Source organism: Bemisia tabaci, chromosome 5 (genome assembly GCF_918797505.1).
Source record: "Bemisia tabaci chromosome 5, PGI_BMITA_v3".
Classification (NCBI taxonomy): Eukaryota; Metazoa; Arthropoda; class Insecta; order Hemiptera; family Aleyrodidae; genus Bemisia; species Bemisia tabaci.
The window spans coordinates 8,573,484-8,590,627 of NC_092797.1; the positions used below are offsets into that span (position 1 = coordinate 8,573,484).

The following is a 17,144-nucleotide window of genomic DNA, read 5'->3' on the forward strand; positions in this document are numbered from 1 at the left end:
CCAGTACATAGTAAAGTTTACCTCTCTTCTGGCAGACTTGACTCTGAACAACGCTGTGTGAAATACAGCGTGAAAGAATGGTAAATTCTACTAATTTTTTTTTCAGTATAAACCAAGTGGATTTTATACCTACTGAAGCATATCGGTATATATTCAGAGAAATTGTTTTAACTCTTGTACCCTGTCTCTTTATGACTCTTAAATCAGCACTTTGGAAAATACTCGAAATGGACGAGTAGAAAAGGTGCAAATTTAAGCAAAATGATACATGCTTTCTAATTAAAATTCCAAGGTGACTTAAGGTGATACACTGAAAAAAAAAAGGGTCAGATTTTAGCCGAACTGGTCAGTTCAGCGGCGATTAGGCTAATAGGCAAACTGTTTGAAGTAGGAAACAAAACCTTTGAGCTCCTAGCATAACCAAGTTTATGTGCTATCTAAACCCTATTTTAGATTCATCACAAACCTAAAAGTTTATGTTGTATCTAAACCACTTCTAGGTAGTAGCTGAACTAGTTCGGCTATAATCCAAACTGGCCATATACCGTCACAAACTGTTTAGGCAGGTGCAGTGACGAATCACGTGCGTTTAAAAAAGTCCGTTACTTTTTCAGTCTCAGTTGAAATGCTAATGGCGTCGCGTGTCGGTCGTATCGAGTCGGTTAACGAATTAAAAGTAATAAAAATTGATTATCTCAAGTGCTGTGCTATTTCAAATTCACCGCTCATTCTCGGAATCAGTGGCGCTCTCTGAATGCAGTAGAACTTAACTCTCAGTCAGTCAGTGCTGTTGTCTCTGATGTCAACGGAACTGATAACAATAACACCACCCCGGTGGGTGAGTCAAGGTATTATGTTACTAATTCTTTAATCATTAAACTAAACACATCTGAAAGCATTATTGCTGATCTTTAATCTTTCAAGTAAGACAGTTTTCCTTCGTTCAAGAGTGTAGATGTTTAACTAATCTGTTCGTTCGAGCGGCGTGCTGCGTGACAAGAATTCGCGATGAAACCGGAGGACTTTAGTCTGACAGTGATTCTTATCATCAGTTTGTTAAATCAAGAAACATCAGCATTATCCAAATCATCATTTGATCGCTCGATATCGGTGTTATTGTTTTAATACATGGGATAATAACAGTGTGTACCTATCTATGAGTCGCTCGTAATTAGAATCAGGACCTCATGTATGTATCAAAGCTCAATATTTTGGTTTCTTTCAGCGGCACGTAGATTTTAAGGTGACAATTTTTTCTCAGGTAACTCATCTGAAATATTTTTAACTTCGTATAACAACTTAGAAATCAATTTACATCTCCGCTCAGCGCCAGAACACAATTGTTTATTTTTCATTAAAGCTAACCTCAAAATATATTTTCATTCTTTATCCGCCTTGGTTTTTCATAACAGTCACTGCGTATCCAATATATCCATGAAGTGGACTGTATTTTGTAGGAAGGTACCAAGTCGCATCAAAATCAAATTCAGGCAAAGAGGTTCAAAGTTTTACCACTTTATATGACTCAACCAGAGATTAGTTCTGGAGGAATTCTTTCAAAGGCTGCCCTGAAATCATTTTATTTCAACTCATTACTCCATCTTCTCTAGAATATCGATCCATCAAACCTGCTTAGTTCAACATTATAGTTTCTAGCTCTTTACTGCAATTAAATTGCGGAACTATAATTTGACAGTTAGCAGAATATCCTTCAATGTATCCACACTTCCAACCTGCAGAACTTACTTTGCAGATAACTGAACAACAATGATTAGCACGGAGGAGAAGTTCGTAAGTACTTAAGTACATATACACCTACTAGCAACTTTACATATCTAGCCCCATTTTCAGTCACAATATTAATAGTATGTTTCATTTTCATGGAACCGGTTATGACTCCAGGTTTGTCTTCCTATAAGCTGTGTTTTTCTGTGCCCATTATTCAGGAGTCAAGAGTAGAGGATTGGAAGTCTGGAGAAGAACCGATCCATTTAATGCTACATCATTAGCATGTCCAAAATTTTAATTTCCAGAGAATTATGTGGTGATGAAAAGCCAGAGCCCTGTTATCCTCTGATTTCTTGTATTTTAATGATTTGAGTTTAGGTATCAGATTTGTAATGGGTGGGTAGTGTACCTTTTTGATCGATTGATGATAAAAAAATTGATGGATGCTTGTCCTACATTCAATTTAAATTTACAAGTACCTGTTAAATGAATTCATAACGAAAATCAATAATTTCAGTGATATTATTTTTATGCTGTCTACATACACTGGGTTCTTATTCCGTGCCAGGATTGTTATCATTTACCAAAAAATACCTTGAAACTGAGCAAAAGATTTTTTCTGGTATGACCTTTTGGAACTGCATAATAAGGGAATAATGCGTGTTTAGAATTTGACTAGGCATTCTATCCACTTTCCCCCTTGTAAGCTAATCTTTTTTATTTAAGACCTTCACATCATTTTTTCCTATTTTAGAGAGAGTAAGGAAATGCTGATTATAACAAAATTTGAGGAACAATTACTTTCATCCCTGTTGAATGAAAAAAAATAAAACGAAGCACCCACCTAAAAAAAAAAAAATAAATAAAGTAAAAAAATACCATAAAGTAAAAAATAAAATAAAGTAAATTCATAAAATAAAGTAAATTAATAATAGTAAGTAAATAAATAAAATAAAGTAAATTAATAAAATAAAGTCAATAAATAAATAAAGTAAATACATAAAATACCTGAAGTCTAAAGAAAATCAACCAAAAACACAAAATGAAGTAAAATAAATGACGTAAAATAATATAATGAAGTGAAAAAATAAAATGAAGTAAAATAATGCATTAAAATAAAAATCGAACAAAAGCTTTGTAAATTGGTCAAGATATCCTGGTTGTCCTAGCAATTGGAAGCTAAATGCGGGTTTTTCGTCCCCGATCATTAAATTCTCGGCATGGCTCAGTAGGTAGGATCCTCGTCTTCGGTTAGGTAGGTCCCAGGTTCTACACAGAAAAAAATGGATGGTGCTGACGACAGAACCTTTTGTTCATACGGCTCCCACAGTTTCTTTGTTACGCTTACAGAAATTTTTTGTTGTGAGAACAGAACTTCTGTCGTGGGAACAGAGTACTCTGTCCCCACGACCAAAAGTTCTGTAAGTGTAACAAAGAAACTGTGGGAGCCGTATGAACAAAAGGTTCTGTCGTCAGCACCACCCATTTTTTTCTGTGTAACCCCGACATAGGTCAAAAAAATTCTGCACGTAAATATCGAGATATATGCCTCTAAAAGTCTCGTGGACCATATTTTTCGCGGTTTTAGACATTATTTCCGTAAATAATCCATTTTGGGGGGCTCTTTTCAACTGTCCCCTGGCTACAAACCCCAAAATTTGCTGCCGATGCTTCAATTTAGCGATCCAAACCAGGTTTAGATTTATGCCCAACTAGTTTAGATATTAGCTAAACTTCCGAGTCAGCGTAGATACCAAAATCGGGTTTGCCTACTATCCAAAATAACTAGCTGGGGCCATATCAGCTATCCGGAGTTGGTGTTGTACACCGATATTCCGGCAAAAATCCAAACCCTTTTTTTTCAGTGTAGGATACGCCGGTTTTTTCAAGTAGCGATTTTGCAAGTTGGCAACACTGTTTTTTCTCCATTTAAATGTACGTAAAACAATCGATTCTGGGTGAGGCAGCTTGTCGCACACAAAATCGATAGTTTTAATAGATTCAAAGAGAGGAAAAACAGTGTTGCTAACTGGCAAAATCAAGCGACTTTCAAATGACTTTTTTCTAGCCTTGCGTTTAAGTCTCCGGCCTTTTCCGTACAATATGCGAGTCTTCCCTTAACTCATGGCGCAAGATTTTACCCTGTTAGCTGATTATTGAAACAGATAGACAGATGGATAGACGATGAAGAGGCAATGAAGTGATACTTTTGAAGAAGTTGATAGAAAACTTATTTTGTTTGTTGGTCCTTTATGATAGGTAGGAGGTTGTGAAAGACCTCTCGTCCGAATGAAAGAATTCACATAATCATCTTTCCCCCGAATTTTCTACGATTCGTCCTGACGTCAATAGACGATGGGAAATGCGGGAAATGGTGGCTCACGGCGAAGAGGCGCGGCGCAGTCAATCCTTATTTTCGGCGGAGCGTTGCCAATTTCAAAAAAATTAATGATTTTTTTAGCATGTCCTTTTAAAGTTCATTTAATAATTTTTCCTTAGTTACTTTATTGCCAGAAAAAAGTTGCCTACCCTTAGGAAAATATTGTGATGTTATTTAACCCTTTTTGAAAAATGCGGTGTGTATGTATGAAGAAGGAAGGCGGAGGTGTGCATTAAGGAACTAATAACTGCTTTGAAAAAAAATGAACAATTTTTTGAAGTTAGAAAAATCTGAAATAAATACAACCATTATGAACCAATTAAGTGGCAGCAGTTAGTGTGCAACTTGAAGTTTCCCTTGCAGACTTGATTATCTTATTCCCAGTGCAGATACGTGATTTCATGCGGATTCAGAAATATTGGTTCCTTATAGTTAAAATGAAGGATTCAAGTCACATCGAAATCGAACCGATTAAAAAGGTTTAAAATTTAATTTCCCTATTACACTCAGTTTTAAAGATGAACGACATTTTGCATTCAGGAGCTACTGTTTCTGGCTCATGTAGAAAAATCATATGTGCCATTAGATTCCTTGCCTGATAGGTGCTTTTATGACTGAGCTTGAGATACTCGTTATCCTGATTGCAGGATGTAGTCCAGATAAAATTCAACGTCCTCATTCATATTGAGAATATTTTCAGCGATTTTGAAATTTTGATAGGAGAAAATTTGCAGGTAGTTATGTTCAAAACTACGACAAACACACTTTTTCCAAAATGTGATTTGACTGGATACGTAGATAGGACTACATTTTGCAATTAGGAACTACCTACAATTCCTTGCCAATCCGTGAAAACTCTCATGTGCATAGGGGAACTATTAGCACATACGTCGTTTCTAAACAGAGCCAGATATTTCTGTTCCTTTTTCAAATTGCAGTAGACGATTTGACTTTGTTTCGTCTTATTCAGTCCAATTTAAGTTCTTCAAAGTGAAATTTTAAAACTTCCAAAATATACTTAAAACCATCAAAACGCGAATCTTTGACCGACTGTTCTGAGACTTGGCATCCTGAGTCGGGAGCACAGACACAGCGCGACCTCATCTACATAACAGGTTTTGACGTAGGGCTTCTTATGTCAAATACCGATTTTCTAACCTCCCGGGAAAACATCCGCGGAGCGCGCGCAGTGGCGAAGCTTGAACGATCGATTATCGATATTCCCATTAGAAGGCATGTTAAAAGCTCGATTATTAAAGTCACCTCGTCTATCGATATTTTTCCATGGGTTCAAATGGCGGATCGATCGATACATCGCAAAGCACGCCCGCCACCGGTGTTTTGACGGTCAGAACGGTGAGTCGGGAGCTCGGAGTTTATATTCAAAGTATATTCAATTTTTTATCCGCCCGAGCGAGCTTCGGCGACGGCGGTGCGGGGAGCGGCGCTCCCGGACACGTGACTCCCGAAGACAATAGGCGCCCTGCATCAAGTGCTATTGTCCGGCGGCCGGGGTCCGCGCCACTTTCGACCAATGAGCGAGCGCGCGTGCCTCTCTTATCACTGCTCCATGCGCCGCGCCACGGAGCCGCGGCCGCGCCCGACCGCTCCCGCCATCCCGATTTCCTTTTTCGGACGACACAGATCCTAGTCGTATTGTAATGAAGATGGCGGTAGGTATGCTCTTCCCCGGCCCCGGTTGCCAGCTTGGCTCCTTCTCAGCATCCTTTCAGTTCGACTGTACTGTCGTGATAGCGAAGAGAGCAGTGAGGGTCAGTAAAAACAGTGCTTTCAAGTAAAGTGCTGCCCTCTTCTGCCAATTGGACGTATTTCTTTCAAACGGACCTATGTGCATTATGACGTGAGCCCTGTTATGCGTGTATTCTCATGGGTCTCAGGGCTCATGTTTTAATGCACATAGTTCCGTTTGATAGAAATACGTGCAAATTCTAAGCTGAAAATTTGTTTGTTGTGCACTGGAAAAAAAGCACATCGGATCTAGAGTCCAGACTCTTGAAAACATCGACAAGAAAAAATACTCTTGATTCGATCAGATTTAAGCTTAAAACAAGAACCAAGCCTCTTAATTCGAGCGGATCTCCTTTTGATTTAAGTTTAAATCTGATTGAATCAAGAGTCCTTTTTCTTGTCAATGTTTCAAGAGTCTGGACTCTGGATCCAGTGTGTTTTTTTTCCCAGTGCGTTTTCTCAGAACTTCATTTTTCCCCTTACTGCACTCTTCGCTATCACGGCAGAACTTAGGTCGTTCTCAGCATCCATTCAGTTTGACTGCAGATTCATATTGTTCTTGGACGAAAAGCGTGTTTCTGGAGACAGATATGCGACTGGATCAGTGAGGAGGGACCTTAGCCTCCAGTTGTGTACTATTGCGTGGACGGAAGAAATACGGAAATGAAATTACATGAACCGAACAATACGGCCGATATTGATCACAGTTCATTCGGTTTATATGACCGAAGTTTTTTTCTCAGTGTACTCTCTCAATTAAGGTGTATTTTATGCCGTGTTTTATAGTTGGATTCGTAGCATAGCTAACTGAGTTGTTTGTGATGTGTTTCAGCAACCGGACCGTCACCAGATGCTAGCAACTGCGTACGACCCGTCGCGGGACCTGAGTCCGAACCTGCCGACCCTGTCCGGCTCGGGGCGGGGGAGCGAGCCGATGACGACGTTCGGGGCGAACGGGCCGTGCGCGGGCGGCGGCGGCGGCGGCGGCGGGTACTGCCCCCTCAAGCGGGAGTACGAGGCGCCGGAGGAGGACTGCCGGGGGTGCCGCGACGCCAACGCCAACTGCGACGCCAGCGCCGACTCCGGCGAGTACTGCATGAAGAGCTGCTCGGAGGACTATCTGGTCGAGCCCAAGCCGGAGCCGCAGGGGCAGCGCGTGGAGGCCGCCCCCGCCGACGGGAACGCCGCCGAAGACGAGTGCGCCGGCTGCGGGCGACGCATCCGCGACCGCTTCCTCCTCCTCGCCTGCGACCGCCGCTGGCACCAGGCCTGTCTCCAGTGCTGCCAGTGCCGGGCCACCCTCGAGAGTGACGTCACCTGCTTTACCAAGGACGGCAACATCTACTGCCGCAAGGATTATTATAGGTAAGCACCCTTCCGCACACTCCTCTTCAGGGGGGCTATTATTGGAATCCATTGATAAAGCTATGGACGAATAAAACAAAAGGGATATCACTGGAAAAAAACGCATTGGATCTGGAGTCCAGACTCTTGAAAACATTCACAAGAAAAAATACTCTTGATTCAATTAGATTTTTGCTTGAATCAAAACGAAATTCGCTTAAAGTAAGAGGCTTGGTTCTTGATTTAAGCTAGATTCTGATTGAATCAAGAGTACTTTTTCTTGTCGATGTTTTTAAGAGTCTGGAACTCTGGACTCTAGATCCAATGTGTTTTTTTTTTCTTTTCTTTTTTTTTCCAGTGATAGAGGGATCCTTTTGGCCGAAGCGGGTGGTTGCAATGGACACATGAGTTAGGTAATAGACCAACTAACGGCAACCGACAAGAGACCCGACAGTTAGTCCATCATTTTCCCCCTCAGTCTGTAAGAACCACTAGTTGCGACCAATACGATCAGCGGGGCGATTATTGAAATCGGTAGATAAAGCTATAGACAGAAAAAATAAAATAAAAGGGATGTAGAGGGATCCTTTTGGTGGAAGCGGGTGGTTGCAATGGACACATGAGTTAGGTAATAGACTAACTAACGGCAACCGGTGAGTCCATCATTTTCCCCCTCAGTTTGTAAGAACCGCCAGTTGCGACCAATGTGATCAGCGGGGCGATTATTGAAATCCACAGACAAAGCTATAGACAGAAAAAAAAACAAAAGGGATATAGAGGGATCCTTTCGGTGGAAGCGGGTGGTTGCAACGGACAAATGAATTAGGTAATAGACTAACTAACGGCAACCGACAAGAAACCCGACAGTTAGTCCATCATTTTCCTTCTCAGTCTGTAAGAACCACCAGGTGGAACCAATGGGATCCCTTTATATCCCTCTTGTCTTCTTTGTCCATTGCTTTGCCTATCAATTCCAGTAATTGGCCCGCAGGAAGCCTTCATAAATTAAATGACGCTCTATTAGGGAGGGGGTATGAGCCACTTTGCAATAGAATCGGACTTGGAAAGTTCGGAAAATTTTATTTTAAATTGACGTCTAAAGATCCAAATCGGCAAAAACATGAATTTTAAGTGCGGCTCCCCTAAACTTTCCGAGGGAGGACAGGAAAGCTCCGTACCCATAAAAATTGGATTTCTTGGCGTCAATATCCTCAGAACAACTGTTTACTGGAGAATCTCGTCAATTTTGAGAAATGTGTGAATGAGGCTCTGACTTCAACGGGTTGATTGTTGAATATCGTTATGGAAAGGCCTTGATCGATAAGTCCCTATCTTAACAATGACATATATCGATATATGCTATACATCGATGTCGAATCGTAATCGAATAACCTTCATCGATAACTGTCTATCTTAAGAATGCTATACATATCGATCGGGGTCATTCGATAACTATTGAACAATCGATACGCTGCTCTCATCCAATTGAGAATCATGCGGACAGAAGTTTTCCAACGCAGCTCCTGGCCGCTCAGGACTAACATGGTCGGCAAGCAAGCTCTTCCCATCCTTCCATTCTCTTGCCCGCGGACTCTTTCTCATCGATGACTTATTTCTTCTTCTTCCTTTTGTTTGACCTGTCGCGATGCTGAGTTGTGATTGGTTACCGCATGTCGGTAAGCTGGTTCTGCCGGCCTGATGTCATTGTCTCTCCGGACGTGATGTGACTTCGGCTCGGTTTTTTTTTATCCCGGGTTTTATTCGAGTGACAGGAAACGCGTAGGAGTACTTGCATATCGATGGCGCGACTGCAAAAGTCCATTTTTGATTTTCGACCCCCAAAATTTAGAGACTGGTTTAATTTGGCAGCGTTAAGGGGACTTAGGGGAATTAGTCATTTCCACATTGGGCCTTTTTTGAAAAGAACCTGTGTATTATAAGCGGAAAAAATTTGGATGTTAGTCGGAAGAATAATCCATGTGCTCAGTCACATGTTTTGCAAAGTTTTATCAAATTTTCGTTAACTTTGTCGAACATCAAAGAATAACTTAAGGCTTTGCCAGAGCCTGTCAATTGATTCTTTCGGAAATCCGATGAATACCCTAGTGAAAATATTACCTTGCGGTGAGCTAACCATCACCTTGCGGCAAGGTATCGGCCTATCCACCCTCACCGAGCCCTATCCGAGGCCTCGCCGGGTCAGTTCGTGGAACTTAACGACTGGCAATAATTATGCATGGCAACGTTGGAGACGAAAATCGTACCCAAACACGGGGTATTTCCCGATGCTGTGTCGCCTTTTTCAAGCCCTGCGCCTGGATTTGGGTCTACAGTGTTGTCATACGGTTTTATTCCCGGTCGTCGAGTTCCTTGAACTGGCTCGGCGAGGGCTCGGATAGGGCTCGGAGAGGATGGCAAGGCCGATACCTTGCCGCAAGGTGATGGTTAGCTCACCGCAAGGTAATATTTACGCTAGGGTAGCATTCGTATTGAACGAATTCATAATAATCTGGACTGGAAGAGTCTACGCTAAATAAGTTTATTAGTTTACACTTGTGGAATGCGACAAAAGATCGTCTGACGCCACATTTACATGTAAATTTTACATTTAATGCAAGAAAGAAGATGATGGATATTCTGCAGCAGTTTAAAAGTGCGTAGACTTATTTGCCGTAGGCTCTGGTATAGATAAACCATTTACTTCGGATAAATCCCAGCTAAGGACCCGTGCTTCGCCCCCTGTATCTATCCTGAGTACCACCTATTCTGCCGTGCTTAGGAAAAACGCCGTATGGACATTCAATAGTTGCCAAATTTGTATTTCTGAGGAAAGGTGTGCATATTCTGCCTTGAAATTTGCAGATATTTTAGTTTTAATTGTGCACAAAATCGACTGAAAATTTTGAAGGAAAATTTTAAACAGTTTCCTTGAAAATTCACAGTTTATTGGAGGAAATTTGGCAACGCCTAAAGGCTCGTACGGTGTTTTTCCTTAGCGCGGCAGTATTATGCTCTGAAATCAGACAGTATGTCTAAGAAAATAAACTTTGGGAGGATAGGCATTTGTGGCGTTCAGGTGTCGCAGAGCGCCAGTACGCCATAGAGTACGCTATAGGGGCAAATTTTATGTATGTCTATGCCATCAGTAGTTAAAATCCTGAGGTTTAGAGTGCTCTTTTCATTTGCATTAATGAGTTATTCAGGAGAGCTGTTTAAATAAAATTGAGAGTCATCGTACACACATCCGTATGAGTCTACAGATCTAGTAACTAAATATCGCAAAATTGGCTATTACTTGTAGTCTTACTGGTAATTAATTATGATTATTACTTGTTTAATTGATCTAATATGTCATTAGAGTTGCTGTTGGCGCTTATTTTATCTCGTGCATTGTACGCTTCAAAAGCGAACTTTCTGAGGGTTAAAATCTGAGAATGAATTAATCCTATCTATTGCCACGTTCGTTTATTTCCACACGTTGAAGTTTTTCTGCGAGTCTGTGTAATCGCGGTTCAGTTATTTGTCCGACTTGAGCAAAGTTAAAGGTCGATCAGACAAACCGCTGATAAATTAATTGTTTTATGAAATGAACTACTCACGATAAAGAAGTTTTCTTGTCAAAACAGTTGCCGTATTGTACAGGCTTCATTTCATCCTCGTCTGTTGCGACGTATTAAATATAGAAAGTGCGAAGTTTGTTCAACAGCACTCTGTTCATTTTCAGAGACTCTAACTGTCGAGATGTATGCAAAATCTTACTCATATCTCCTTTCATAATGCGTGGAAAGAAATACGCTGTTCGTCAAGATTGCGAAGTGGGAGAGTTTTCATAACAATCTATGCGGTAACGCAATCAGTGGGTGGCGTGCTTTGCGATATATCGATTGATATGCCATTTAAAACTGTGGGAAAGGATCGATGAATAGGGTGTCCGCAACGAACACCTCAATAATCGATTCTTTACCATAGCTTCAAATGGGGAAAATATCGATAATCTATCATTCACGCTTCGCGCTATTGGCCGCGATGGATAAAGAGGGGTGTCCACGCATGCCTTGGGGGACGTAAATAACGCAAAATACTTAAAAAAACGTACGGGGTGTCTGGACTAGCGTTAGGATTGCGTTGCGAGGAGTGGATGAACGTCAAAATATCGGAAACATCGCGTTACGCAATTCATAAGCAGCCCCCAAGTCAGTCACCAAAAAATGAGGAAGGATAAGAATACTGCCGTGCTAAGGAAGAACGTCGTATGAACATTCGAGAGTTGCCAAATTTCCTTCGATAAAAAGTTTATTTTTGAGGAAAATAATGATTACTTTTCCTTGAAATTTTCCGAATCTTTAGGTGAAATTGCGAATAAAATTATCTGAAAAATAGGGAGGAAAATATTCATAAATTTACCAGAAAATTCGGGTTTTGGCAAAGGAAATTTGGCAACGCTTGAAGGTTCATACGGCGTTTTTCCTTGGCAAGGCAGTACAGGGTGTAATAACTAACGCGCCTGGCGAAAACGACAAATATACGATAGATTTTAATCGGCGTTACGCTTGTTTTGTTCAGCATAGTTTCAAGCGAATCTACGTCTATCCCCGGGGGCGGGAGGAAGAGGCGCTTTGGTTGCTCAACTTTGGAACGGTTTCGTTCTATCTTCCCAATAACGTTAGGGCGCAAGCAACGCCAAGTGAAGCTGTTAACGTGGGCGTGTCCCAGCGGAGCTTGTATTGTTCTTTTTTATCCAGCCATCAATTCGGGCACTCGGGCTTTACTCACTCCCCCCTCCCCCCTCTCCCCGCCCCCCTCCGGGCCGTGGCTGAATCTGTAGTTCCGTAGTTTATTGCCAACAGCTACCAAGTTGGTGAAGATGGTCGCTTTCAGGAGTTGAGAGATATCGCCAATCAGGAGCGAAGAAAAACCTACAAGCTCCTCCGCGGATTCTTCATGGAAGGGATAAGATAAAACCAATGTTGCGAGGGTCGAAACAAGGAACGGAAGAACGGGGGGGACAGGCGCGGAGGGGGGGAGCGGTCGGGAAAACTCGTTATTTTGAGCGTAAACACGTCGCGATGTGCAAACGAGGGGTCCGGGAGTCTACCTACATTTCTGGTTCCCGGGACTCATAGTAGTCGAGATAAAAACATGTAAATGTTGTACCCTCTACCGGGCCGGATGACAAATATAAGATGGTGTGTGTAACAAATAGGCCGGGCAGCGCGTTGGCCATCGGCCAGCCAATGCTGAGGCGTGATTCTTGATGTAAAGGGTAAATGATGGAACAGGAGATAGATGCTGGTGGCCTAGTCGTGACTCTGCCCAGACTCCTGTACATAGCTCGATCTTCGAACCTCCTACCCAGAACTCCTGCCCTTGCCCGGTGCCTCTGCCCATCGTGGACACCGGACAGGACAGTCGGGACACCCGATTTTCCCCGTCGTTTGCTTTAGCAGTCCTGTCCACCGATTAAATAGTCTCCCCTTACCCCCCCCCCCCTCCCTCGATCAGCCAATAGTCCATTCTTTGTTGCCACATCCACATTCCAAGGAATTTCATCGGAGCCTTCGGGGAAATGGCGATACATCCTTGCTCTCCGTCCAGCGCGCACAGGGAGACTACTGTCGTGTTAAGGAAAAACGCCGTATGAATCTTCAGGCGTTGCCAAATTTCCCTTAATGAAACACGAATTTCTTAATAAACTTATGAGTATTTTCCTTCCCGTTTTCAGATGATATTGTTCGCAATTTCACCCGAAGTTCCGAAACATTTTAAGGAAAAATGTTCATAACGTTCCGCAAAAATAAACATTTTGACGAAGGAAATTCAGTTGTAAGAAAAAGTTGTACATCTTGCGTTAGGATAAGGATTCGTTTTTGCAAGAGGCAAGCACTTACACGGTGTGCTCTACAAATCAACGCCGAAAATAAAAATGTGAAAACTGTGAAGATATTTCGCGGGACAATGGATCGCCTGAGATTTACGATGTGCCGATTGCCGGCGGTACTAAAATTTTACAACCGGTAGACCACTAAAATATATCCACCATCGATTCATCGATTTTGAGATGACTGATTTTTATGCCATCATAATTCATTCTTTTCTGCAATGGGACCGTGGCAGTTAACGCGTAGAATTTTCAGGAGCATGTATCGTTTTTTCTCTTTGAAATTTTGTGTTTTATTTGAACTTATTTCACCCGGCAATGCTTCGTGGGTAGTTACGGTTCTTCGTCTGGGAAACAACGAATCTTCATTTGAAAAATACTTTGCAAAAGCAATGTTTTTAGGATAGCCCATTAATTGTAATATAATGTAGAATGTCACATATATATTCTTAATTCAGCCTCGCATCTTGGACGCATCGACATATCTTAATAGTTCTTGATTTTAGTCTTAGTTAAGTCTTATCTTAAGTTTAGATTTGTTCGTATTGTAAATATTCCAATTTTTAAAACAGGAGGGGAATAAAGTTAAAATTGAGAAAAAAAGGATGGCCCGCATGGCCGCTGAATCACTGGAAAAAAAAACACTTTGGATGTAGAGTCCAGACTGTTGAAAACATTGCCAAGAAAAAGGACTCTTAATTCAATCAGATTTAAGCCTGAATCAAAAGGAAATTCGCTCAAATTAAGAGGCTTGGTTCTTGATTTAAGCTTAAATCTGATTGAATCAAGAGTATTTTTTCTTGTCTATGTTTTTAAGAGTCTGGACTCTAGATCCAATGTGTTTTTTTTTCCAGTGAATACTGAAGAGGACGGGAGAAACCAGTGGCGAGTCGTGAACGATCGATTATCGACATTTCACCGTTTGAAGCTATGGTAAAAAATCGATTATTAAGGTCTTCTTTGCGAACATTCTGTTTATCGATCCTTTTTCGTAGGTTTAAATGGCAGATCAATCGATGTTTCGCAAAGCACGCTAGGCCACCGGGCGAAAGATGCTCACTTGGGCGCGATTATAATTAATCCGGAGAACGGTGTAGCCGACCAGTATTTTCTTTGCGTTTTCCCCTGGTTTTCGGGCGACCGGAAGTAGGAACAATTACCGCGGGAGAGGTGAATGAATCCGAATCGTTTGAATGGGAATGAATGAAGGGCTATTTATCAATGGGAGCTTTCTGCTCACCAAGTTCGCGTACAAGTGGCTCAATTAAAACAGTCCGCAAAAAAGTTAACCTGCACACCCAACCACGTTGCCGTGTGGTTGCAGTCTGAGACAAATATCCGAAGACCCCGCACTGATCGTCCAAGTGATCTGAAAAAGCGGATCTGAATTAAATATTGGAAATAACACTATGAAGGGGCTTGGAGGACAAGGCGCACAGGTGCAGTTTTTGAAAAAATTGAGATATTGATGATTTCTAGTAAAACTAACCCTTATACATATTTGTGAGAAATTTGCTTCTAAACTCCAATTTTTAAGCATCAGCAAGTTGGTTTGAACTTTTTTTCCGCCGTGAGAGCCCATGTGATTTCGAAACTTCAAACTCGTATTTCTGGAAATAGCAAAAATTGCACTTATGGGTCTTGTCCTCCTAGCCCCTTCTATGGTGTTATTTCCAAATTTGAATTGTCGACTTTTTGTTCCAAACTTGTAAGTGACTATGTCGTATTCCTTAAGGAAGCCTCAATGTCTCAGGAACGACTTTGAAAACGACCCCGAGGGTTGAATATCCTTCCTCGTTGTTCCATAAGCAGTTTTAGTCCTAAATGGTTCACATTGTGACTGAGAAAGGTTTCAGGAGATCCCTGATATTCGTTTAACTGAGGAAGCTTCAGTTTCAGTTCGGAAAAATCAAAAATCGATATAGCAGAGTGATGAAATTATTGAAAATGGACGTTCTTGTGATGGATATGCGCTATAAAACCAAGACTGATTACGTCGATCCTTATTATTGAACTCTAAACGTTCGGTTCAATAATTTTAAAAGAGGGCTCTCTTCGTTGAAAAATTTGATTTAGGGTCCACAAAACTGACTCAGGTTTTTCCTCTTTTTTGTTAGTTTGGCAATAGAGAGTAAAAAAGTGTCTGAGGCACGTCGGAATCGTTTTAGTCCGGGAGACCTACCGGGTTGTCCGTGGCACAAATCTAATGCATAAAACTCGGCGTTGCCATTCTGGAAGACAAATTTATCCGCATTAAAAATAATGAAGACATTAACGATGATGAGTCAAATCAGTCTTCAGTTTCGGTATGCTCACCTACCATCGCTTTCAGAAATTTTTTTTTTAGAAAATCAAAGCCTATTCAAAACGTCTTGCTTAAGAGCTTCTTAATTAATGAGCATGTCTCTCAGAGCTCCTCTAAAAACTTGCCCTATTTTCTTCTGAAAAGTGGCAACAGTGGGCGAAAAAAGAAAAAGGAACGTCTCCCATTTTCCGAGCCACCTCTTGGGAGGCTCGGGAGAGTCAGCATTGCCTGCATTAGTAATTGTTCCATTTATCGACTTTTACATTTCGACCAAGGGAAGTGCTTGGGCGTAGCTCGTATCTGGAGTCTCAGCTTGGTTCGTTCCCACATCAAGACCCATCGCGAAGAAAAAGTAAAATAAAAATAAAAACAAAATTAGAGCCAGCAGTGTGGTCGTTCACTACACGGTTACTCAATTTGCCCATTCATACGGGGGATCTGAAGCACCCCTCCTCTTCCACGTCTCCTCGAGAGCTCTCAGTTTGTCTTATCCTACATTTCAAGTAGCCCATTACGAATTCCTGATAGATAGGCATGGGGACTACTGAAAAATAAATGAGTAGGCGAGCAGGATAGCCATTGAAAAGAGTGGTTATTTTTTAACGAATTATTTTAGAGGGAAATTCTGGATCAAAGACCAGACCATACCATACCAGGCAAGGTGTCTGGTCATGACGTCGAATACGGGCCCCTGGTTCCCCGTTAAATTTGAGAAACAGTTGATCGCAATCGAAGCAACGTCTGATGGCGCTTACCAAGCTTCTTGAATTTCAGGCAATTAGTCAAATCAGGCATTTTATCAAATGCCTCGGCAGATAGTCAAATATTGATATTTTACAAAATTTTTGTAAATTTATGGCGAAGAGAGCTTGAATTTTCAATATTTTTGGAAAAATAACTCATCAAATTCAAGAACTCTTCTTGTTTCTTGCATTTCAAATGCCTCTCATTATGTTTAAATGTTAAAATTTTAAAAAATCTGTATTTTGAGACACGCTACTAACTTGGAGATACATTTTCATTCAGGAGCTGAAAATAGTTTAAAATGCTATTGCATGATCCATATTCTTATAGAAAATTCTTTTTTACTAGAGCAATTAATTATTTTGCCTAAAATTAGGAAAAAATTCAAAATTTCATTCTACGCAAGAATATTTTACCGTTTGTCTAGGCATTCGACAAAATACCTGAGTTTACTATTTACCAGTGACATTTCCACCCTTCATGTAGATTACCGATGGATCTCGAAAATTGACGGAAATCGACTGTTAGCGTTGTCATTTCCGGTTTTTATCGACGAAAATATGAAGGCTTTTTCCGATTGTCGAGGAAACGTTGCACTCGGGTAGTGCAACAGTCATCGAAAGCTCTTGCGGCGGGTGTGTAGCGGAGGCCGACATGGACTTTTCGCGGCTGCGGGCGCTAAAAACTAGGTAAGACTCATCATATCCGCTCTCATCGCTCCTCGTCCCGATGAGAGAGGTGCCTCGACTTCCGGTTAGGTTAGAATCACTGTCTCGAGTTCATTGTCCATCCGGCTCCATGAGCCGCCCGCGAATTCATTTTCACACGAGCAACATGCTGCCGTGCTAAGGAAAAACGCCGTATGAACCTTCAGGCGTTGCCAAATTTCCTTTGATAAAACATTCATTTCCTGGTAAACATATGAATGCTTTTCTTCCAATTTTTCGTATAATTTTGTTTGTAATTTTACCCAAGGTTCCTGAAAATTTCAAGGAGAAATATTCATAGCTTACCTC

The 17,144-nt window shown here is 41.3% G+C and overlaps 1 protein-coding gene across 1 annotated transcript in view; it reads left to right on the plus strand.

The window, feature by feature from the left end:
- The window catches only part of LOC109034933 (LIM/homeobox protein Lhx9), a 118,353-nt gene that overhangs the window by 25,465 nt on the left and 75,744 nt on the right, over positions 1–17,144 (plus strand). Inside the window, exon 3 of the mRNA XM_019048363.2 lies at positions 6,690–7,222. Coding sequence (XP_018903908.2) covers positions 6,690–7,222 — 533 coding nt within the window. The remainder of the gene's footprint in view (positions 1–6,689; positions 7,223–17,144) is intronic.